General features: G+C 40.9%; 1 protein-coding gene across 4 annotated transcripts in view; it reads left to right on the top strand.

The window, feature by feature from the left end:
* The window catches only part of LOC144685960 (talin-1), a 255,104-nt gene that overhangs the window by 161,410 nt on the left and 68,047 nt on the right, over nt 1-25,647 (top strand). For all 4 annotated transcript variants that reach the window (XM_078551056.1, XM_078551029.1, XM_078551047.1 and 1 more), the window contains 9 exons: nt 2,016-2,129; nt 6,574-6,687; nt 9,701-9,835; nt 10,439-10,567; nt 12,118-12,220; nt 19,983-20,191; nt 21,815-21,934; nt 22,411-22,608; nt 25,111-25,250. In XM_078551056.1, coding sequence (XP_078407182.1) covers nt 2,016-2,129; nt 6,574-6,687; nt 9,701-9,835; nt 10,439-10,567; nt 12,118-12,220; nt 19,983-20,191; nt 21,815-21,934; nt 22,411-22,608; nt 25,111-25,250 — 1,262 coding nt within the window. The remainder of the gene's footprint in view (nt 1-2,015; nt 2,130-6,573; nt 6,688-9,700; nt 9,836-10,438; nt 10,568-12,117; nt 12,221-19,982; nt 20,192-21,814; nt 21,935-22,410; nt 22,609-25,110; nt 25,251-25,647) is intronic.

The following is a 25,647-nucleotide window of genomic DNA, read 5'->3' as shown; positions in this document are numbered from 1 at the left end:
TACATTTGGCTGGCTCCTTTTTCTGAGTGCTCTGTGATAGATCACTGCTTTGCTTTCTGTCATGAGTAGTGGCTGCTCTCCATGCCTGCCTTCCATCTCCATAGCAACTTTTGTGTGAGCAAGTCAAAGGTAGCTCAGCCAAACATCGCAAGAAGCGAGGCAGACCTGAAACTGAAGTGGTAGCCTGTTGAAGCTTGAATCCAGGAATTCATGCATAACAAAGTGGAAGCATCCTGTGGCCTGAGCTAAATCATCCTACAATCAATGGATTATGCCAAAGCTCTGCGGTCCTGCCATGCGAGTTACAAGTGGTGGTGGACAATTAAGCTCCAAATGTGAGGAGGTAACATAAACATCCCCGACCTCAATAATGGCAGAGCCCAGTATGTGAGCACCAAAGATAAGGCTGAAGTAATTGCAGCTATTTTCAGTCAGAAGTGGTGATGCATGATCCTTCCTGGCCTCCTCCTGAGGTCTCCACCATCACAGATGCCTGTCTTCAGCTAATTGTATTCACTCCAAGATATCAAGAAGCAGCTGAATGTGCTGGGCAAAACAAAGGCAATGACCCCGACAATATCCTGGCTCTAGTGCTAAAGATGCATGCCTCAGAACTAGCCAAGTTATTCCAGCATTGCTCCAACACTGGCATCTATCCGACAATATGAAAACTTTCTTGGCTTTGTTCTGCCCACCAAAAAAGGACAAATATGACTTGACAAATTAACCCCCAATCAGTCTACTTTAAAAAATTAGCAAAGTGATTGATTGGCATTCCATCTACCTGCTTAAATATCCACTCCCTTCTCTACCAAAAAACCCTCGCTGGAGTGTGTAGCGTCGACAATTTATATTGTAGCAAGTTGTTCTTTGGCAATGCCTCCCAAACTTGATTCCGCCTCCTAGAAGGGCTAGGCAGCAGGTACATGGGAACATCAAATCTAAATTGCACACTGCCCCAACATCACGTATCATTGTTCCTTCATCTCTGGATTTCAATCCTGGAATTCCCTATTAACGGAATTGTACGGAATCTTCACCACATGGACTGCATTGGTTTAAGAAGGCATCCCACCACCACCTTGAAGACAACAAAAGCTGGCCTTGCCAATGAAGCCTACATCCTTAGGATGAATTTTTAAAAAAACTCGACATGAATTATCACTTGTTAAATTTTCCATTTCTTGAAATGCAGTAAGGTTTTTTTATTGTTCCACCATCCATTCTGGTAATCCATTTCCTACTTTGTTAGCAATCGTTCCTCCTAAATTTCCCATCACCTCTGGAGTCTCCAAGGATATATCCTTGGCCCCTTCCTATTCCTCATCAACTTGCTGTCCCTCGTAAGAAGAAATACCATCAAGTTCCACATTTACACTGATAATGCTTAGCTCTACTTCGTCACCCCTCTTGACCCATCCACTGCCTATGACTTGTCACGCTGCTTGTTCGACATGCAGTATTGGATGAGCAGACATTTCCTTCCATTAAAGGGTGAAGAATTAAGTCATTGTTTTTGGCCCTCGATACAATCTCTGTCCCCCAAGCATCAATTCCATCGCTCTCCCTGGCCGTTGTTTGAGGCTGGTTCGTTAATGTACTTTAAGGAAGGAAACCTGTCATCCTTACCCAGTCTGGCCTATGTATGATTTCAGTCCCACCCCAACGCGGTTGACTCTTAACTGCCCTTTGCAGAAGATTAGAAAGCCGTCCAGTTGTGAAAACAGCCCCACCACCACCACATTCTAAAGACAGTGAGGGATTGGCAATAAATGCCAGCTTTGCTAGCAGTGCCCTCATCCCAAGAATTGAGATTGTGTTGAGTGCATTTCTGAAACCCAGATAGAGAACATGCAGTATTCTTTCCCAACAGTGAGGCCGTCCTTTCTTCTGGTATTGTGTGTAGTTGCTAAACTCCTCTAGTTTTGCAACAAACTGAGATGGTAGTAGTGGTGGTGGAGGGAATAATAAATCATTAAATGTGATTTTATTTACGGTGACTTTTATATTTTCAGAATGCGGCGAAACAGGCTGCAGCGGCTGCCACACAGACAATTGCTGCTGCTCAGAATGCTGCTTCCTCCAATAAGAACCCGGCTGCACAGCAACAAATGGTTCAAAGCTGTAAGGTGAGATTCAGAATTACCATCTATAGATTTAGTTTACATAATAGTTGAAAGAAATGTTTTGAAGATAAGGCCCCTAAGAATTGCCTTATCCTTGGTTAATTTTCCCACTGTCTTCGTTTAAGTTGCCCATAAAAGCAACTTCTTTGCCCAAGCTTTTGATTATCTGTCCTAATGTTTCCTTGTGATTAGGCATCAAAATTTGTTTTATAAGGTGCCTGTGGAGTGATTTGGGGTATTTTAATTATGCTAAAAGCACTATATAACTACAAGTTGTTGTTGTAATCAAAAGGGTAGGAAAGAGAAACGTACCTATTCCTGTCTTGCCACTCCAGGACTGCCATGTGGGAACTGCCTACTTAGTTGAGGAGATCATTATTCTGATAATTCTTTGGCAGAGGGAATGTGATGGCATTCTTAACAGACCAACCAATTTGTACTAGGCTTTTTTTTTGGAGAAAGAACTAGCTTGTGAATTTTTTTTGTCACCGATACTTGAGCATAAGGAAGTTGTTGGTTGTTAAGCTGGAAAATATTCTTTATGTAGTTGGCAATGGCAGTGAACTACATGGCCTGTGTCAGTGCAAAAATTTGAACATGACATTTGATGCATTGTAATTATTGCATTATATTTCAAGTAACATTTGCTAACAAGCCTGTCTTGGAGAGCTTGCGTCTCTATTTGATAATGACAGTTATTTAAAAGTCAATTTGTTATAACTAATGTAGCTGTCAATGACTAATTTTGAAGATCTAATTTCCCTAAATGAAATTTTCAGTTAATTTGTGCTTACACAGTCTGTTTTTGTGCTGTATATTCTACATAATTCCATTTGGCCCAACCAGTCCATACCAGTATTATGTTCCATTTGAGTCTCCTCCCATTCTTACTCATCTAATTCTATCAGCACAACCATCTACTTCCCAACCTCTTCTCTATTGCAAGCCATCTTCTTTAACCCTTTTCCCATATCTCCTCCACTCTCACCTCCAACAATAAGTGCAAGGACGTCATGGACATCTTCGGATTATCACTAAGATTGAGGCCATCAGCTGACTTTTCTGCAGCCCTCCTTCCACTAGCCCACTGGACCAAACTTCCTCCAAAGCTCTCCCTTGCCCTAGCCCTGAACTTGCACTTTTCTCTAGTTTCTCTTTTATCTCCCCTAATGGCCTGTCCAAATTCATCTTATCCATGTAACGCACTTCGTGCTTCCTCAACCCTATTCCTACACGTGACCAACAAACTTACCCTCCTGGTTCCCATGTTAGCTAACATTGTTAACGGTTGTCTCTCTTCAGGAATTGTTCCTTTCTGTTTTAAATCCTCCATCATCTCTTAAATCGTCCATCATCACTCTTCTCAAAAAAAAAACCCTTGCCCCCCGCCTCCCCACTGTCCTTGCAAGCTACTGCCCTATCTCCAACCTCTCCTCTCCAACGCCCTTGAGCATGTTGTCGACTTCCAAATCTTTCCCAGAACTCCATGTTTGAATATCTCCAATCAGGTTTCTGCTCCTGCCACAGTACCAAAATGGCTCTTACCAAATTCAGAAATGACATCCTATGTGACTTTGACAAAGGTATACAATCCCTCTTCGCCCTCTAGACCTGTCTGTAGCCTTTGACACAGTTGACCACGCCATCCTCCTCCAACGCCTCTCCACTGTTGTTCAGCTGGGTGGGATTGCTCTCACCTAGTTTAATTCTAATGATCTATTTTTGATGATCTCCTATTTCTCATCTATATTCTCCCCCTCGGTGACATCATCTGAAAGCACAACACTAGTTTTCACAAGTACACTGATGGTACCCAGCTGTACCTCACCACCACTTCTGCCAGCTCTTCCACTGTTGCTAAACTGTCAGACTTCTTATCTGACATTCAGTACTGGATGAGCACAAATTTCTTCCAATTAAATATGAGGATTGCGACAATCAACTTATCTGTCTTAACTCACACCAAGTCCCGTTCCTCTGTTACCCCTGTGTTCACTGAACTACATTGCTTGTTGGTCAAGCAGCCCCTTGATTTTAAAATTCTCGTCCGTTAACAGGTCTCTATGGCCTCCCCTCCCTATCTCCCTAATCTCCTCCAGCCCCATAACCTTCCCCATAACACTTCGAGATATCTGCATTCATCGAATTCTGGCCTCTTGAGCATCCCTAGTTTAAATCGCTCCAACGTTGGTGTCAGTGCCTTCAGTTGCCTGGATCCTAAGCACTGGAACATCCTCCCTACAACTCTCTGCCTCTACCTCACTTTTCTCCTTTTAGCCACTCGTTAAAACATATTTCTTTGACCAAGCTTTTGGTCATCTGCCTTAATGCTGCCTCATGTGGTTCTGTGTCATTATTTGTTTTATAATGCCTCTGTGAAGCAATTTAGGGCGTTTTATTAGTTTAAAAATGGTGTATAAATATAAGTTGTTCCCTTCTCCCTTATGCTTATCTAGAGATTCCCATTGAATACATCTATACTATTCACCTTAATTGCTCACTATGGTAGTGAGTTCCACACTCACAGCTCTCTGCATAAAGAAGTTTCTTCTGGATTCCCCATTTGATTGTTTGGTTGCTGTCTTACATTGATGGCCTCTCGTTTTGCTCTTCCCACCATAGAAATGAGTTTGGCATAATTGTTGCACTCATTTTAGAAGTATTTGAATGATATGATTGAGCACATGTAGATTCTTTGGGAGACAGGAAACCTTTCCAAATCTGTGTTCATCCTTTCCCACGACCCTGTTTCCACCCGACCATAGGATTAAAACAGCTGTAATGAAAATTACTGAAGGCATCTTGTGTGAGTGTGACCATTGGACACTCTATCCCTCTCCTTCCTTCTCTAGCTATCTGCAGCCTTTTCTCTGTTGACCACACCTTCCGCCAATGTCTTCTCCATTGTCCAGCACAGTGAAACTGCCCTCACTCGGTTCCACACTAACCTAATTGAATCAAAGCCAGAGCCTCACTTCTTGCCTGTGTGTGCTAACTCTGGAGTTCCCCCCCAGGAATCTATCTTGATCCTCTACTCTTCCTCATGCATGTGTGTTGGCAACATTATCTGAAAAATTAGGTTAGGATCCATGCCTAGCACTATCTCACCATCACCTTTCTTGATACTCACCCCCACCCCCACCCCATCTCCTGTTCACCCATCACTTGTATTGACCTGTATTGATTCCTTGATATCCAATGCCTCCAATTAATAATGTTTGCCCTCATGATTGAATCATTTCATGTCCTCCCTCAGTAACATTCCCCAGCCCCACAAGCCTCAGAACTCTGCATCCCCTAACTTCCTTTGCACCAATGTTGATGGCCATGCCTTTAACCAACTAGATCCTAAACTATAGAATTCTATTCCTAAATCACTTCACCCCGCCTTTCCTCCTTTTAAGACCCTTCTTAAAACCCATATCTTTGATCACGCTTTTAGTTTCCCTCCAAATATCTTCTCTTTTGGCACAGTGGATTTTTGTTTCCTCATTGTTCTTCTGTGAAAGGTGTTAGGATGTTTTTCTATGTTAAGGGCACTGTCACGAAGAGGTATTAATGTCTATAATGTTATTGGAAGTTATTTTTAAAATGGAATTGTAGTAGGGTCTTTGTCTATATGTTTGACTCTGTGTCTCTTAATTGGATTAAAGCGAGCTAGTCTGAGTGTTTTGATGTATACTAGTTTGAGATGTTAATTGGGTAAGTAGTAAGGAGGATAGAAGGTAGAGCGTAAATTTGCACTTGTTGAATAAAGCATTCAAGAGTGGGAGTAAAATCTTATACCTAGCTGGAAGACGCCAAGGAATGTGTTTATATTACCAATAAAATCAGTGGGATGAAAATGTTATTGTTAGAATATGTGACATTAAAAGCATAGGATGCAATGGAAAATTTACATTCAAAGGGGAAGCGAGGTATAAAGAGGGAAAGGAGACTGTGTGCAAGGCAGAGGCAATTAAGACCTAACCAACCTGTACACCTGCAACTTTGCAAGGAACCTCATTTTGAATTTGTACGGTCAAATGTGCTTTGCCTGGTGTTTGTTTAAAGTCCATGGGTTATTGTTGCCTTGGTGAAGATTTACCTGGGAGTGATTAATTTGGGGATTTGTTTAAAAGTTATTATGGTAATAATTTGTAGGCATGTGTATGTGTTTAATTTGTTAAATTAATAAATGTTTAATTTAGATTTATATAAAAAAAAACCTCCTGAGGCTCACTGGTCTTATTCCTGAATTCAGAGCTGCATCTCAAACATACCAATTGAAAATATAGATTATGACAGTTTTTCAAGTTTCCCTCTGGGATTTAAACAACTCAGCCTTCACCAGCTGCTGTGTCATAATAGACACATTGTTGCACTCCACTCATCTAGTGGGATCGCTTTGCAAGTAATGTTTAGGGCAGTTTAATGTTTATTTTAAATATGATTTTGTATTTTGCAGTTTGTTGCTGAGCAGATCCCAATGCTGGTCCAAGGTGTGCGTGGCAGCCAATCACAGCCAGACAGCCCCAGTGCCCAGCTAGCCCTCATTAGTGCAAGCCAGAACTTCCTCCAGGTAATAAAACATCTGAATGGGCTTCAAGCAGAGTTGCTACAAGGATATAAACCTGTGTTCTGTTTGAGACATGTTTAAATGTTAACTGAATAGAAATTATGAACCTGAAAGTGTTGATTCTTCCCTTCAGATCATGTAAAGTAGCTAAAACAAAAACAGAATTACCTGGAAAAACTCAGCAGGTCTGGCAGCATCGGTGGAGAAGAAATCAGTTAACGTTTCGAGTCCTCATGACCCTTCGGCAGAACTGAATATAGTTAGGAGAAAGGTGAAATATAAGCTGGTCTAAGGTGGGGGGGCGGGGGGAGAGAGAAGTTGAGGGTGGGGTGATTGTGGGGATAAGCAAGCAGTGATAGGAGCAGATAATCAAAAGATGTCACAGACAAAAGGATCAAAGAGGTGTTGAAGGTGGTGATATTATCTAAGAAAAGTGCTAATTAAGAATGGAAGACAGGATACTCAAGGTACAGCTCTAGTGGGGGTGGGGTGGAAAGACTAACAAAGTTTTAGTTTTAGATTTAAAAATAATGGAAATAGGTGGGAAAGGAAGAATCTATATAAATTATTGAAAAAAAAGGGGGAGGGGGGAGAAACGGGGTGGGGATGGGGGGAGGGGGAGTTTAAGATCTAAAGTTGTTGAATTCAATATTCAGCCCGGAAGGCTGTAAAGTGCCTAGTCGGAAGATGAGGTGCAGTTCCTCCAGTTTGCGTTGGGCTTCACTGGAACAATGCAGCAAGACAAGGACAGACATGTGGGCAAGAGAACAGGGTGGAGTGTTAAAATGGCAAGCGACAGGGAGTTTTGGGTCTTTCTTGTGGACAGACCGCAGGTGTTCCGCAAAGCGGTCGCCCAGTTTGCATTTGGTCTCTCCAATGTAGAGGAGACCGCATTGGGAGCAACGAATGCAGTAGACTAAGTTAGGGGAAATGCAAGTGAAATGCTGCTTCACTTGAAAGGAGTGTTTGGGCCCTTGGAAGGGGAAATGCAAGTGAAATGCTGAAGGGGATCTGTTTTGGATTTCCAGCATCCGCAGTAGCTTTTAGCTTTTTGTTTGTATGTAAAGTAGCTAGTCTGTTCTCCTAAATATAAAGCCACCTTGGAGGTTGAACTACACAAAACAAGTGTAATTATTACTATTGACCACTGTGCAGGACTAAAGCCCATGCTTACCACTTGAATTGTACATTCCTGAATTCATACAGTGTCTCCTGTGGAAAGAAGAGCACAAAGGGGCTGTATGGTCTATTCCTCCTATTTCTTAGCTTGTTATTATTTCTATAATATCTGGACTACGTTGGTTAGCATCAGTTCCTCAGCCTTACTGACCTTTCCATTATTTTAATGTGGCAAACATGGAATTTACTTCCTGGCTGACGATATATTGAACATTTGAGTCCAGAGGTTAAAATTCTACCTTGCTACTGGATCAAGTGTATATCATTCAGAGATTCCTTGCTATTAAAGCTGAGAGGAGACCTTCAAAGGGAAGAATCAGAAAAACAAGTGTTGTTTTAGCTCCGGAGATTGAGGAGCTAAAGTTTTCAACAAAATAATTTGTAAACTCACAAGATCCCAAATTTGGTACTAATCACCGTGTGTGCTAAGTACAGGGTGTCTGTTAGCTATATTCTGTAAAGATTCTTGGTGGTCCATAGCTATCCGGGCAACATGATATAGATACATATTGAGAAATATAATAGCTATAAACATGAGTCTCTAATTTGTATCATACAACGTTAGGAAAGAATCTCGTCATTACATAGAATATACAACTGTTAGAATTAGGGGATCTGAGACCATTAACCCCTTCACTCTCAAGTTCTGAAATGATTTGGTGATATCTGTATTGGTGACAGTGGTATATTTTATTCAGCATAAACAATATTGGACATGCTAATGACTGAACAGTAGTATCAAATTGCAATAGCATTGCTGTTATGCCCTAGTTAGATGTGTAATCTCCTCATGACTGTCCCTGATGGCTGTGCCCAGGCATCATCTCTGTTGGTGTGACAAATGTGGTGTCTCTGCCAGCCCACCCTTCCATGAGGTTCATCTGGGGGATAGTTCCAAGTTCCTGACTGAATATTTGTATACATTAAGTGCTTTCTTCTATTCTTTTTACATCACAAGCCAACAATAGACTTTCCTATGGTTTGACCTTTCCAGTTACAAATTATGTCATGTTCTCATTTGCCTACCCAGGTCAGTGTTTCATGATCCCTGACTCCACCTGTTTTTTCCTACTCATGGACCATTATCAGCAGGTTGATATTCCAATGCTAGTGCCTCATCAAAGCAAGTAAAACATGGTGTCTTTGGTACCCAGCTATCTTGTCTAAGATTCAAGGCACCGTTGTTTTCTCTGACCGTTTATCTAGGTCTCTAGAATTCTACCAAGGCGATATCCGTTGGGTCTCATCCAGGCTGTTTGTTTTCACTCTCCCTGATCATTAGAGATTGGAGCAGGAGCAGGCTTGTTAACATTTGCCTTTTGAACATTTGGCTCATTTAAACATTTGGCTATCAAAAGCCAGACCATAGTTCCCCACTGCTGCACCTGTCAACCACTTATAACCACGGCACCTCACAACAGGGTTAAATAAAGTATGGTTCAGTGTAAGCATTATCATATAACAATTAGTGAATGCTCTCAGTATAGCATTTAATTAGCTCTTGTTGGTCAGCAAGAAAAACTGAAGTAGGGGTTTCCCCGGGATTGTTGTACAACACAAACAGGCCATTTGGCCCAACCAGTCCATGCAAATGTTTATGCTCCACTTTTGTTCTTCCCCACAAGTGGAAACAGTTGCTCTTTTTCTAATCCATCAAAACCTTTTATCATTTTAAAAACCTCTATTAGATCACCCCTCCATCTTTTCTTTTCAAGAGCTTGTTCATCTTCGCATTTCTAGCATCATCCTTGTAGATCTTTTTTTTTATCCTTGTTATAAAATAGTGGCCAGAATTGTACACATTTCTTTTAACTGTTATTTGCTCCTTGTTTTGTAGCCTGGTGCTAAAATGGTTGCTGCTGCCCGAGCTACGGTCCCGACCATCGGAGACCAGGCCTCAGCCATGCAGCTGAACCAGTGTGCTAAGAATCTGGCAAACACCTTACAAGAGCTGCGAGCAGCTGCACAGAAGGTGAGTGAAACATTTAAGACCTTGGGTTGGTGTTGACTTCATTTAATTAATAACAGGAGGATAGGCTGCTTCAGTTTAAGCATGTAGTTAAGATCTTTCTGCCCTACTTCATGATTAGTACAGGGATGGGTGTCAAACAAAAATCCATGGGAAAGGAAAATGATTATTTAGTTTGTGTATGTGTGTGTGTGCGCGCGTGTGTGTGCGATGTATTTCTGATGAATGAGCATAGAATAAACAGAAAATAAGTCAAGAATAAGCTGAATAATCTCTAACATAAAAGCATATCTAATTTCCCTCTCCTTCAAATTTCTGCCTTCCTTTTGTGTAATTTTGGTTAAAATATTTCAGAATGACCCAATTTTCTCTTAGTTTTCGGGTTACCTCCAGTAAATATTAAAATCAAAGAAATTGGCTATTTCTGAAGATTTGGATTAATAAAGTATATTACGAAACAAAATGGACAGAAGTGTTCAAGATGCTTAACATAGTTTGAGATTATAATTGTAATTATTTTTTAAATGGACGCAAGAAGTACAACTTATACGCTGTGATAGTTAATTGTAACTTTATCATCAATAAGAGACATTTTTCTCCATATAGGCACAAGATGCCTGTGGTCCATTGGAAATAGATTCTGCTCTGAACCAGATAAGAACACTGGAGAAAGATCTGCAGGAAGCAAAAGCAAATGCAGCAGAAGGAAAGCTCAGACCCCTGCCTGGAGAAACGGTAACAAGACTAGCTGCTTATGGATTCTATATTTGGTAGATGAAAATAAATTTTAATGACATTTGCAGTCGATAATCAAAATGGTTATACCTCTGCAATATTTCCACTAGTTCCTGCTTTCTTCATTTTAATAATGACTGTTTTCAAAGAACCTGCATCGAAGGCTTTTCTGAAATTCAAATATGGTACATCCACTTTCTTACTCCAGCCACAAGGCATTTAAGTCTTACCCCTTGTCATTCAATTGTCACACCATCAAATAAAATTACTAAATTTGATTGAAACTTCCCTTTCATGAATTCATGTTGGCTATCTTTTAAGATTTTAATTCTGTGTCAGGGTCTTTCATGGGATGTGGGTGTCGCTGGCTAGGCCAGCATTTGTTGCCCATCCTCAGTTGCCCATGAGCGGTAGCCACCTTCTTGAACTGTTCCAGTCCATATGGCCTAGGTACACCCACAGTGCTGTTAAGGAAGGAGTTTCAGGATTCTGACCCAGTGGCAAGTGAAGGAACAGCAGATATAATTCCAAGATAAAATGTGTGTCTTGGAGGGGAACTTGCAAGTGGTGATGTTCCCATGCATTTGCTGCCTTTGCCCATCCAGATGGTAGAGGCAGTGGATTTGGAAGGTGCTGTCAAAGGAGCATCCATGAGTTGCTGCAGTGCATCTTGTAGATGGTACACACTGCTATCTGCACACAGTGGCAGCAGAGGGTGCGAATGTTTAGGTGGATGGGATGCCAATCAAGCGGGCTGCTTTGTCCTGGATGGTGTCAAGCTTCTTGAGTGTTGTTGGAGCTGCACTCATCCAGGCAGGTGCAGAGCATTCCGTCACACTCCTGGCTTATGCCATGTAGATAGTGGACAGGTTTTGGGGAGTCAGGAGGTGAATTACATTCCACAGGATTCCCAGCCTCTGACACCTGCTCTTGTAGCCACAGTATTTATATGGTCTAGTTCAGTTTGTATCAGTGGTAAACCCCCAGGATGATGATGGGGTATTCAGCAGTGGTAGTACCATTGAACATCAAGAGAACAACTTGATTTGTCTTTAAAGACTTAAATGCATAATGACTAGGGGTACGATTTCCTCCCAATAATCTTTGTAGAGTTTGTAATTTTAATTTGGATAGTTTAAGGTCAGTTAATAGTTAGACATGAGTACAGAAAATAAGATATAATTTGGAAGTGAGGTGTTACAAAAATGCCTAAGAAATGGAGCAGCTCTAACGGGTGCGCTTATATATATGGGGTGAAGAGGAGAATGTTGGCACATTGTTGAGTGTACATCACCATGAATGCTAAGAGTGGTTAATGACTTTATGGCAGATATTATAAATCAGCAGGTGTGAATTTTAGGCATTTCACAAAGACAAAATCTGTGTGAATGCTATATATTGACTAAAATCAAAAGTATGTTCGTTTCTTAATATACTGCATGTTCAGGTTCACTTAATATTACCGAGATGCCTGTGGACCACCAGATGATCAATTGTTCCTGTTAGCACAGCTGTAACCAGAAATAACTTTCTGCACTTATTGTTGGCAGCTGGAAAAGTGTTCACAGGATTTGGGAAGCAGTACCAAGATGGTCGGTGCTTCTGTAGCTAAGCTACTGAGTGCAGTCACACAAGGAAACGAGAATTACACTGGTATGTTGTGTTATTATAGAATACTACGCTGAAACTGCTGACACAGTTCAAACAAAAAAGTGTGTTCAAGATCAAAACTGAGCTTGCAACTAAAAATGTGTAGAATGTTTTTCCAATTACCAGCTTGGAACAGGGTCTTTTCACCTAACTGTTGTTAATTTTAACCTGAGCCACTGTTTTTTTTCTGTCTGTTGAGCTAATCTACAGACCTTCAGATTTTTGCCCAAAATAATCTATTCCACTGCCTTTGATTTTGAAGCAGCTTTTAAGAAGTATTTAAATTTTTAAATGGTTTTCAATGCAAATTTTCACTTTGTTTTAGCCTTTTCACACTTGAGAAGTAGAACAGAAAATACGACTCAGAATGTCTATGGCTTTTTCAATGATTGAATTGTTTGCATTTTCAAAAAAGGACTGTCAAAGCGTGGGTTCTGACCTGTGCCCTGAATAGCAATAAGACTGAATTAAGTCACCCATAGCAGCAGCAATTAACTTTGTGATATTAACTGTTAGCATAATCCCAACAACAGAATAATATATTATATATATATTATGTTTAATATTATTCCTATTCTCATAAAAGTGTTCCTTAGAGCATGCCATGTGCCTGGGTATTGAATTTAAGCTGGCAGAGTTTAAATCTCTCCTATACTGTACCTGTATTGTACTTGTGACTCCAAGATAGATGGCAAATGCATCATTGTACTATCACATATTGTTTCCTTCCATTAGCCCAATCATCTCCTATCTTAACTGCATTCCTTCCCTCTATGAAAATGGTGCCTCACCATTCCATCCCACTTCATAGCTGTCCTCTGTAGCCCCAAGGACATCACAATGGTGTGGGAGGAATGGGTTTCAGTTCATGGGGCACTGGCACCAGTACTGGGCTAGAAGGGAGCTGTTCCGGTGGGATGGGCTTCACTTGAACTGTGCTGGGACCAGTGTCCAGGCGAACCGAATAACTAGGGCTGTAGAGAGGGTTTTAAACTAAATAATCAGGGGGAGGGTTCTGGAGAGGGGATACGTAGGCTAATGAAGCAAAAGGATATGGCAGCATTGCAGGACAGTTATTTAGGTAATGATACCCAGAGTGTGACAGGAAGGAACAGAGTGCGATGCCATGACATACAAGGCTATGGGCCTAGTGCTGGAAAATGGGATTAGAATAGTTAGGTACTTGTATGACTGGCGTGCACACAATGGGCTGAAGGGCCTTTTTCTGTGCTGTAGACCTCTATGACTCTGAGTGTACAAACATTAAAAAAAAAAGCAGCACATAGGGTCAAAGGGGGAAAAAATGGTAAAAAGGCAAAATGAATGGTTCTTTACTTAAATGCACATGGTATTCGGAACACAATAAATGAATTTACGGCACAAATAGAGGTTAATGGGTAAGATCTTACAGCCATTACGAGGACATGGTTACAAGGAGATCAAAGCTGGGAACTAAATATTCAAGGGTATGTGACTTTTCAAAAGGACAGGTAGGAAGGAAAGGGTGGTGGGGTAGCTTTGTTAGTATGAGATGGATTAGTACGCTAGCAAGAAATGATCTTGGATTGGAAGATGTAGAACCCATATGGGCGGAGGTAAGAAATAACAAGGGGAACACGAGACTGGGAGTAGTCTATTGGCCCCCTAACAGTAGCTATACTGTAGGACAGAGAATAAATCAAGAGATAATCAGGGCATGTAAAAAAAAAAGGTAGTACATTAATCATGGGTGACTTTAATCTTCATGTAGGTTGGGAAAATCAAATTGACAAAGGTAGCCACGAGCAAGAATTCATAGTGTATTCAGGACAGTTTCCTAGAACAATAGGTTGTGGATCCAACCAGGGGTCAGGCTATTTTGGATCTGGTAATGTGTAAGGAGTAAAAGATCCCCTAGGAAACAGTGACCATAACATGGTGGAGTTTAGCATTCAGCTTGAGAGTGAGAAGCTTGGGTCGGAAACAACTGTGCTAAACTTAAATAAGGGTAATTACAATGGAATGAGGGCAGAGTTGGCTGGAGTGGACTGGGAAAGGAGTTTAGCAGAAAAGACACTTGATGAACAATGATAGACGTTTAAGAAAATAGCTCATGGCTCACAACAAAGAGAAGTTCTTCCCAGTGAAGAAGAAGGATTCTAGGAAGGGGATACACCAACCATGGTTAACCAAGGAAGTTAAGGGTCATATCAAATTGAAAGAAAAATGATACAATGTGGCAAAGATTAATGGTAAACCAGAGGATTGGGAAAGTTTTAAAACCAAACAAAAGATGACCAAAAAATAAATAAAGAGGGAGAAAATAATCAAAGGGCAAAAGAGGGGGGGGGGCGGGAGATAAATACAATAACTATCGCTAGAGAAAAAGCACTATGGAAACTAATGGGACTAAAGGCCAATAAGTCCCCTGAACCTGATGGGTTGCATCCTAGGATATTAAAGGAAGTAGCCACAGAGATAGTGGATGCACTGGTAGTAATCTTCCAAGAACCCTTAGATTCTGGAAAAGTCCCAGTGATTGGAAAACTGCCAATGTTATGCTCTTATTCAAAAAGGGAGATAAAAAACAGGTAACTAAAGGCTAATTAGCTTAACATCCGTGATTGGGAAATGTTAGTCTATTATAAAGGATGTAATAGCAGAGCGTTTAGAAATGTATAATATAATCAAGCAGAGTCAGCATGGCTTCATGAAGGGGAAATTATGCCTGACAAATTTATTAGAATTCTTTGAGGAGGTAACAAGCAGGATAGATGAAGGGGAGCCAGTAGATATAATATATTTGGATTTCCAAAAGGCATTCGATAAGGTAACGCACATAAGGATACTCAATAAGAGCACGTGGTGTTGGTGGTAGTATATTAGCATGGATAGAGGATTGGATAACAAAACAAAGACAGAGAGTTGGGATAAGTGGGGCATTTTCAGGATGGCAAACTGTAAATAGTGGAGTGCCACAGGGATCAGTGCTGGGGCCACAATTATTTACAATATATATTAATGACTTGGATGAGGGAAGTGAATGTACTATCACCAAGTTTGCAGATGACTAAAATATGTGGGAAGGTAAGTGGCGAGGATGACACAAAGAGTCTACAGAGGAATATAAACAGGTTAAATGGGTAGGCAAAAATGTGGCAGATGGAATATAATTTGGGAAATGTACTTTGGCAGGAAGAATAGAGGAGCTGAATATTATTTAAATGGAGAAAGACTGCAGAGAGCTGCAGCACAGAGGGATTTGGGAGTCCTCATACATGAAACCCAAAAAGCTAACATACAAGTTCAGCAGGTAGTAGGGAAGGCAAATACAAAGTTGACCTTTATTTCAAAGGGAATGGAGCATAAAAATAGGGAAGTCTTGCTAAAACTATACAAGACACAAGTTAGACCACACCTAGAATACTGTGAACAGTTTTGGTCCCCTTATCTAAGGAAAGATATAGTGGCATTGGAGGCAGTCCAGAGAAGGTTCACTAGGCTGATCCTGGGTATGGAGGGATTTTCTTATGAGGAGAGGTTGAGTATGTTGGGCCTGTACTCATTGGAGTTTAGAAGAATGAGAGGTGACCTTATTGAAACATATAAGATTCTTAGGGGACTTGACAGGGTAGATGCTGAGAGGTTGTTTCCTCTTGTGGGAGAGTCTAGAACCAGAGGGCGTAATCTCAAAGTAAGGGGTCACCCATTTAAGACAGAAATGAGCAGGAATTTCTTCTCTGAGGGTAGTGAATCTGTGGAACTCTTTACCGCAGAGGGTTGTAGAACCTGGGTTGTTAAGCATTTTCAAGGCTGAGATAGACAGACTTTTAATCAATAAGGGAATCAAGGGTTATGGGAAAAGGCAGGAAAGTTGAGTTGAGGATTATCAGATCAGCCATGATCTCATTGAGTGGTGGAGCAGACTCGATGGACCGAATGGCCTACTTCTGCTCCTACGTCTTATGGTCTTATGATCCCTCAGCTTGGACCATGGCAGAATTAGTCTTCAGCTCTGAGCCGTCACCTGAAAATGTGACTTTTAGGTCTTTGCACAACCTTCCATTCACCAGCTGCACCTTCAAAAATGCACAGCACGAACTTGCCTGTCACCCTGGCCAGATCCTTCTCCTTATTGTCATCCCTCGCTGATTAGCACCCGCACCTCCCAGTGCAAAGAACAGGAAAGGAAGGGTGAGGCAAATCAAGAGACAGAAGTTATATATCTGCAAAAGAAATAGCAGAGCCATAGAAGAAAGACAGAATGAAGGTGCTAGCAATGCTAAAATAATAGATTAATAAGACAAAGTATGTTCTTTGAGGAACATCACAGGAGGTTGGTATATTAAAAACAGTATATTTTGAGTATCATCAGGTGATGCTTCTTGCCTGACTCAAATGAAAGCAAATCTGAAATGTACACTCAGAAAATGTACCTATTTTGAAAGAAAAACTCAGCTAAATACATTTCCGGATTATGTGGTTGCTATTCTTTTTTTCCACCTACTGCACACAAATTTAAAAATGCACTATATATCATCTGACAAACAAAAATTAAATCTCCTGAGTGAACCTTTGTCTTTCCACCTCACTTTCTTCCGTTAAGGCTTTCCTTAAAGCCCACTTCCTTGACCAAGCACTAGTTCATACTTCTAACTACTCCATCTGCCTTTGTGGCACGGCACCCATCTATTTCTGATACTCTGTGCAGTGCTTTGGGATGATGTTCTAAGTTAAAGCTAATATATAAACACAGGTTGATCTTATGCATTGCAGCAGATAGTTCACCTTACCATACAGTTCCCCAGCTCCTATCAAATTACAGGTTTCACTATAAGCCCTAGCTTCTTTCAGGCTGGCTTCAAGTCTGCATTCCTAGCCAGTCTCTGAGCACTACCCAGGCCAGCCCGTCTCTGAGTGCCGCCCGGGAAGATCAGCTATCATTTTATTTTTGAAAAAGCATCTGATTATTGCCTTGCTGTTGCCTTGTGCCCTAGCTCACCCCAATTCCAGGATCTTCAGGGTAAGTTGGATGTTTTTACATATGGTCCTTAGCCCCTCACAAAAGACTATGCTTGGAGTTGATTACCTGCCCAGGTCTAGCATTAAGTTGGCAGAAGAAACTTGAGCACTCCATCAATTGCTGCAAATCTCAGAAGCTACTGTTTGAACGTATGCACTATGAAGAAATATCCCAGCATGGAACAATATGCTTCCCTGCCTTTTTTGTTGGACGATAATGGCATGCGTTTGTTTTTCCTATTTATTTCAAAACAAATTTGGAGTATTAATTTTAGAACCTTTCTTTACATTTTTTAGTGGAAACTATATTCAACTGATTTGTTTTTACTTAGGGAGGGCAGGGGGGTGGGGGTTTGTGCTGGCTTCAGAGGAGTGATCACAGTGTATGCTTTTTTTTGTGTTCGTTCCAAGAATTTGAATGCGTCCATTGTTCAAGAAGAGTTTTATTCAGATCTTTAAAAATCCATCTACTTTTGTGGCTAATATCTTTTTAGCTCATGTATCTGTTAAAGATCTTAAACTTTGGGTAACTAAAATTTTTGTTGGTTTCAATCATGCCAACTTGTGATACTACCTGGTGGGCTCCTGCTTTGGAGAATGGGGGGACAACGTCCCTCACTCAAAGGCGCACAGTGCCTGATTGAGGGACCCAGCATTGGGAAGTGAAGGGCCTGCTGAGAGCCACTTCCTTGTTTTGTCTGCTGACCACCCTCCCCTGCGATCCCCTTGCCATCAACGCTCATCTGTGCCTGGGTCCCTCCTCGATCCTAGGCCTCAGTGGCTGCAGTACAGGCAGCAGCCACCACTTTCTCAGTGGCTCTATTGAGTACAGAAGAGCTGCCAGCTTCTGATTGGCCAGCAGCTCTTAGCCGGCAGGACTTATGCCCCCGTGGTCCTTGACAGGCTAGGGATCAAGTGCCTGAGTGGCACGCGATGTGGCGAGCCTTCTCAAAGGGGCAACAACAGAGTCTTTTCTGCTCTCTAGCCGGCGGCTGAAACCCCTCTCACCTCTACAAGATCCCGCCTTTAGGCTAAAACAGATGAATAGTTTCTTTTAATGTGGCTGCTTCACATTATTGAGGTTAGAGCTGAGAGTTTGTCTTCTCAGATGCTTAGAATGTACCAGAAGTCAGTTTCTCATCCAAAGACATTTGTTCAATGTGCCTCTACCTGAGCGCTGTTTTTAAATAAAATTCTTGCCACCTGATTATCTATAAACTAATATTTTTATCAGACCGGGATATCCTGTACTACTACTAACTCAGCCCTTCCAGCTGTGAGAGGAAGTCCAAGGGTAAACCTCTGCAGGGCACAATTTATTACGTGTCATCTTTGGTCTTTCACTTCCTTTCTGCAAGTTTTGTTATAACTCATGACAAATAAAAATGGAGAAGTTTTATTAATTGATAATCCCAAGAAAATGACCTTTACATTGGTGCATCCTCCAGTTGAACAGATGTTTAGCCACCCAACCAAATTCATTAATGATGGCAGTTACAGATGCCAGCATATCACCGACAGCTGTAACAATACATGGAACTCCCAGGATTGCTTCACTTGCTGTTTATAAACCGGAAAAAGCTGCCCAAACATGTCTGACAGGAAAGGAATTTAATTACATTTTCCTGTCTCATCCTGCTGCAGGAAACTTTAGTATTCTGTCTAAGGCATACTATAGAAACACAAGAACTGTTAAAGACCTACTGCTGAACTATTAGTTGTAAAATCAGAGGATGTTCTCATGTTGTGATTTTATCAGTTTATAGAAAAATGTGCAAAACAGCATCTCCTGCCTAGTGAATAACCATATTACATAATGTGTTATTGAGTCACGCTGACCAGGAGTTTACTTAGATTTATCGATGATTATGTAGGTTTACTTAATGTTTGCCAAGGTAGCAGTTTGCAGAGTGACAGGATAAATGGAGAATGAAAATAATCTACAAGTGACCTCAGCATTCCTGGGCAATGGAAAAAATAAAATTGATTCGGATTTCTGCTCCTGGTTACAATGTAATGAACCCCTGCTGAAATTGTACCTCATTCAGCTATTGCTACTGAAAGAGGAGGAACAAGGGGAGAAAATTGCTGCTGAGGAGAGGGGTGGCAAACAGAAAGGTAAAGGCTGAAGTTTGTATCAGGAAAAAAAATCCCATTGCCTTTAAATTTTATTTATTTCTCTGTATGAAGACAAATATTGAGCAACATAATACTGTAGCTCAAAAATACTTAAATGGGAGTGACCAGATTGTTTTAAAAAGGTTAATCAAATATGAGGAGGATTTTAACTATTTGTCAATACAGGAATGATGTGAAGTTACTACTGCACTGTAATATAGTATCAGTTCATGGAGCTCTGTGTTTCACATATTGCTTGTAAATATTGGTCTTTGGGTGACTGTTCTGTTTTGTATTCTGTTCAATGTATTTATTGTAAAATTAGAATCTATTCTACGATACTGCAGGATTTGAGTTCTTCACCTCTGTTTGACTGTTTATTAGTCCGCTTAACACACATTTAGATTTGCTCCTGAAAAATAGTCACTTGGGTGAGTGTCAGAAGACAGGTGGTACTGAAATGTGCTTTGATTTGGGTGCTTCAGGAGAAAGTAAATGTTGCTTACCATTGTCTACTTGTATTAATAAAAGAAGAAATAGACATTTCTATTCTTCCTTGTGACACTGATTGGATAATTTGCAAGCACCAAAGTCAAATTAATATTATAAATACTGAAATTTTTTTTGTTAATGCCCCGTGTTTCAGGATTAGCCTCAAGAGAAGTAGCTCAAGCCTTAAAAGCCCTGGGCTCAGCTGCACGTGGTGTTGCAGCCAATACTACTGATCCCCAAGCACAGAGTGCAATGTTGGAATGCGCAGGTGATGTTATGGATAAATCCAGTAATCTAATTGAAGAGGCCCGGAGAGCTATAGCAAAACCAGGTGATCCAGAAAACCAGCAACGACTGGCACAGGTTTGTGTGCTTAAGCATGTCAATATTCATTTGTTTTTAACCCTGCCTTTGCCAGTATAACCACACCAGTACCAAAACTGTAGAGTGGATGGAGGCATTCACACAAGTGCTGGGATAAGATGTAAATGTGAGGCAAAGTATACATGGGTTTATTGTGCACCCACCTAATGATTAGGACAAGAGGAGAGGGGTGGTTGTCACTGTGGCCATACTTTGTCACTAAGATGGAATATGGCCACAGTGACAACCACCCCTTGATCCATAAATTATAAATTAAACAATCTATTCCACTTTATAATAAAATGTTTGTGGATAATTACAGCTGCTGCATTTCATATCCAATAACAAACTGTTTAAACGTGGATTATTTAATGTTCAGCTGGATTTTGAAAGGGGCTGGTTATGCATAGCAGAGTGGAACTCCTCTTTGTGTAAGAGTAGGGGCAGCCAATCTGCTACCACTTTTCAGAGGAACAGTTCAGTAGTGCTTTAACTTTAGAAACACATAACTGTCACAACTTAGGCCCCTTAAATTTGATATGAAACAATTAACAGATCTATCTCAAACAGCAGAAAACATCATTTTTACAATGAAAATCACCTCTGATTTGAATCTTGCAAGAGCTTTTGCATCACTTAAATATATTAGTTGCATCCTAATACTATTCCAGTGACCAGCCTTTGTAAGGCTTTGTTAACTGCTACAGAGGCAAAGCCAGCAATTTTCCCAAAACTAATTCATGTTGTACAGCATGTTCATTGTATTTTGTGCAGCACACCTATTGAACTGTTTAGCCTATGGGCAGGATTTTCTGCCAGGCGGGCCCAACCCAATCTCCGGCTGGTGGGAAGCTGATCCCCGCCGGAGAAGCGGACCCCGTTGCCATTTTAAGTGGGTGGGCCAAGTGTCATGTCCACCAGGAAGCGCTATGTGTTTCCTGTGCGGGTGGGGGGGGATTCCCCAAATGTGAGAGTGCGCTCTTTTGCGCATGTGCACGAAAGAGCGCACATCTCCCTGAGGCTAAGTGCTGCCTCAGGGAGATCGCTGAAAGTTTTTCAAACTTTAAAAATAGAAAAATAAAAAAATCATTAACATGTCCCCCTTATGTGACAATGTCACACGAGATGGGACGTTAATAAATTTCACAAAAACTTTAATCTTTTTTTAAAACCGACATGAACCCTCATCCAGCTGGTGGATGAGGTTTCATGTTTTTTCAGAAGCCCGCTGGGGCTCCTGGCCTGCCCGCCAGCCTTAAGGTTGGACGGGCAGGACCTTTAATTGTTTTAATTATCCTGTCAATGGCCTCAATTGGCCACTGACAGGTCAACGGGTGGACAGCTGATCTCGCTGTGTCCCCGCCTTCCTAAAGATTTAAATGGGGCGGGATGACGTCAGGGGTTCCTCCGACGTCATCCTGCGTCATTTTCGCGTCGGTGAGCGGGCCCCGCCCCCTGCTCGCCGATGAGAAAATTTCAGCCCTATATCTTTGGCATAATATTAAAGAAATACTTCTATAGTCAGACCACAGGTGTTAAGCCTGTCACATAAAGAAAGAAGGAAAGAGCTAAATGTGTACTGATGGAATAGAAATGTATCATGCCCATTTTTATTTTCCACAGGTGGCAAAGGCTGTATCAAATGCTCTAAACAGATGCGTGAACTGTTTGCCAGGCCAAAGAGATGTTGATGCGGCTTTAAGAACTGTTGGAGAGGCCAGCAAAAGGCTACTTGCAAACTCGGTAAGTAACAGAGGCAACTTATAAATAAAGGTGGCAGTGCAAAGTCACGTAGCATTTTAAATGTATCTACGTATGAGAGAGGTGTTCCCCAAGAGAAAACAGTTTCAGACAAGCGACAGTTGTAGAAACCCAAAAAATAATGAACTTGGTTCTGTAAAATGTTGTGGCCAATTTTGCTGACACCTTGAAATCTCTTTATGAAATTGGCCAACTATTCAAAGTTCATTTCAAGGTAACAGAGTCCATGCATCCTTGTAACATTGAACCTCACCTTTTGCCCGGGTCTTAAAATTTTGAGATGTTGAACCTTGGAAAGTAGGCATAGGTTTTATCTATCGTTATGGGTATGTATTGTAACCCCATGTATGAAATCTTTTGGCCTTTGCTTAACACACACACCAATTTAAAAGTTTTATTTTTATGTGTGGCAAGTTGAGGGGATTGTATTATGTATCAAATACTTAATCAATTTTTAGTTCCCACCAAGTTCTAAGAATTTTCAAGAAGCTCAAGGCCATCTAAACGAGGCAGCAGTTGGATTGAATCAATCTGCCAATGAGTTGGTGCAAGCATCTCGTGGAACCACACAAGATCTGGCAAAGGCTTCTGGCAAATTTGGCAAAGACTTTGATGAATTCCTACAGGCTGGTGTTGAAATGGCTGGACAGTCCAAGGTAAGAAAAGTGATGGGCAGTGGAACAAAATATAAAACAATTTCTAGCCTGCCAGGTTAAAACTTCCAAAGAAATCCAACTTAAAAATTTCAAAACTGCACCAAGTCTGAGATATCAGTTTCTGGTATGTTATGCAGTTTTATAATAGTCTTGTGCGAAATACTCTGTTGGATCTAGTACGTTGGGATTTGAACTCTATACTAAACCCCAGAGTAAAACAATTATTGGGGAATAACGTTTTTGGCAAAAAGGGTGACTACTAATTTAGAATGCAAACTAACAAGGTTATTGTACAACAAAGGTTAATACTTAACATTCCACTTGTTGAGGCATGACAAAACACTATCTTTCCATGGATCCCAGGACTTCTAGGGTCTTCTCTTCTTGGTCCCTAGGACCTAGTCTCTTGACTCTCAAAGTCTTGAAGATTCTACCTTCAACAACTTAATTCAAATATATATCCAAAAACCCCTTTGCAGCTTTAAGATTTCTAATTTCCCAGTTTGTCTATTTCATAGCCACTTGCTGATTGCTTTCTCCTCCTCTCTCTCTCTCTCTCTCTCTCTCCTGGTTTACAATTGCTGTTGAATGCTGAAGGTAACTTTCACTTAAAGCAATTAGCCCGAATTCTAATTCTGAGTTCTCCTACTGATCTAACACTGATATCTTGGACTTCTTATGGCAAGTCCCTAGCCTCACTTCTGGATTCTTACAGTAATGTCAAACCTATATTTACCTCAGTTTCTTGCGTTCAAACCCAAACCTTGCCTGTTGACTGGCACAATTTCTAACTCCCAACTCTCACCTGGCAAAATCCCCCTTTTAGCAAGTCTCCTGAGATTAATGCTACCCCCTGGCAAATGCAAAGACTCCAGTTGTGCTCCCCTATTTTTATACCCTTTTTTTTTCAGGCAGCTTTTGCAACATTCAGCCCAAACCTGAGCACCTGTGTAACTTTTTCCAAATATTTGTAACCTCTGAGCAATGACTTCCCTACAACAGCCTAACCTCAACTTCACCCTATGTTTATAATTCCTGACCCAGTGGGAGAAGCATTTAGGGCTTCCCTACAACATACTAACCTTGACTTGTACCCTCTTCTTACAATTCTAGCTCTTGGGCCACCCTTTTAGCCCATCAGTATTGTAATTTTGGCTCCTGTTTGCTGTTAATGCCAGACTCATTGGAGCCCGAATGCATGTCCCGACTACAGCCTCAGTTCGCATCTGTTTTTTTTTAAAGCTACATTACAGTATTGTACGCATAAGGAGACGACAACTTAAAGACTTCTTAACAACATTCCAATAATACATACAAATTAAGACTTTCCATCACTAAACTTATGTACAGTATGGTTTGATAACTTAAGCCTTATTTATTACTTATGAGGTCAAGTGTAACAAGTAGCATGTCACTTCTAATATAAACCACAAGCTTATTAGATAGTCAAGCATGCACTTAAGGGGTAGGAGAGACTTTGACTAATCCCATTATGGTAGCTTTCAGGTGTTTCATAATTTTCTATTTATGATCTTAGATATTACAGCTCAGAATGGAATTATTTGTGCTTTTGCTGGTGCTAGCTTTTCAACTCAAGCTATTTTAAAATACTTTCCCCAAATAACTTTTCATTTTTTTTCTTTTTCACATACAGCTACAAATTCCTTTTTAATTGATTTTAGTCTCATTAACCACTTGTGGAAAAAGTATTCGAATGGTCTCCAGTGCAAAAACATTTATTCTCATTCCACCTACACTTATTTTTATTTTAGTGACCTTGTGTTTACCCTTGGTTTCTTTGCCAACCATTGAAAAAAAAATCATTCAAATATCAATTTGTTGTTTTGTGTCTGGTATCATATTGAGGATTTGGTAAGTTTTTGGGTTTGTTACTGACGTCAAACCAAATGACTCCACAAATTAAATGAGTCTGTATTTCACCTTCCATACTCAGAGGTTGAGCCAAGCTGATACGAAATCAGTACGGACCTTAACTACGCAGACCAGCAAAGTGCCCGATTCCGTCTCCATTTTGATGCGTTAGTTGATCTCATGCAGGGGAAAATCAAACAAAATTCCTGCTGCTGTCCATTGAGGCCTATACATGTGAGCACAGGTGAACATCAGATGAGAGCAAGTCCCAACCCGACTGAGATTTCCATCACCACCCCACCACACCACCCCCCACCCCAACCCTGGCATGCCCTGTGTGGGATTCTCCTGTGAAGAAACACTTCATGGATGGGTGAGGTGCCCATTGGTATGCCAGCATCTGCCTAATTAATGGCAACTTGCCAAGCTATTGGATGGTGACCAGTGCCAGCAGAACAATACCCTGACCAAGGTTTTAGGGGGCGAGGGCTCAGCAATTGTGAGAGAGCAAAATTGTAAACACTATCTAGAGTTTCTTCAGGTTTTCTTCAATCTTTACTTTGAAACCCAGCACATAGATTTACCTGGAATTTTAGTTTTAGTTCTCGCTTAATCTTTGTACCTCCGCAGGATAAAGAAGATCAGGCTCAGGTGATTGGAAACCTGAAGAGCATTTCGATGTCATCAAGCAAACTGCTACTAGCAGCCAAAGCCCTCTCTGCTGATCCGACAGCTCCCAACATCAAGAATCAACTTGCTGCAGCTGCACGGTAAGCATGAAATGAGTGATTGAAATGACAAAATTTCTGCAACCCAATGTCTTCACTTAGATGTTATTTGCTGCTAATCCCACATGGTAACAGTCTTGTGTGAACGACTGCAGAACTGTCAAAGTGGATCATGCTAAAACTGTAAAAGTTGGAATAAAAACAGAAATGGCTGGAAATGCAAAGCAGTTTGAACAACAATTGTTAAATGTCATTTGTTTTCAGGGAAACTAGTTTCAAGCAGAGGGTATAGCTTGTTCCTACGGGAGTAAAATACGGATTGTTAATTTCAGATTTTTAATATGCCACAAAATAAAACATTGCTACGAGTGCCTTTACATAGTAGCTACAGTTAAAGAGGCATCTTAACCAAACCATAGTTCAGACTTTTGCGATCTCC

Source organism: Cetorhinus maximus, chromosome 1, assembly GCF_964194155.1.
Source record: "Cetorhinus maximus chromosome 1, sCetMax3.hap1.1, whole genome shotgun sequence".
Lineage (NCBI taxonomy): Eukaryota > Metazoa > Chordata > Chondrichthyes > Lamniformes > Cetorhinidae > Cetorhinus > Cetorhinus maximus.
This window is presented reverse-complemented; position numbering and strand designations above follow the sequence as displayed.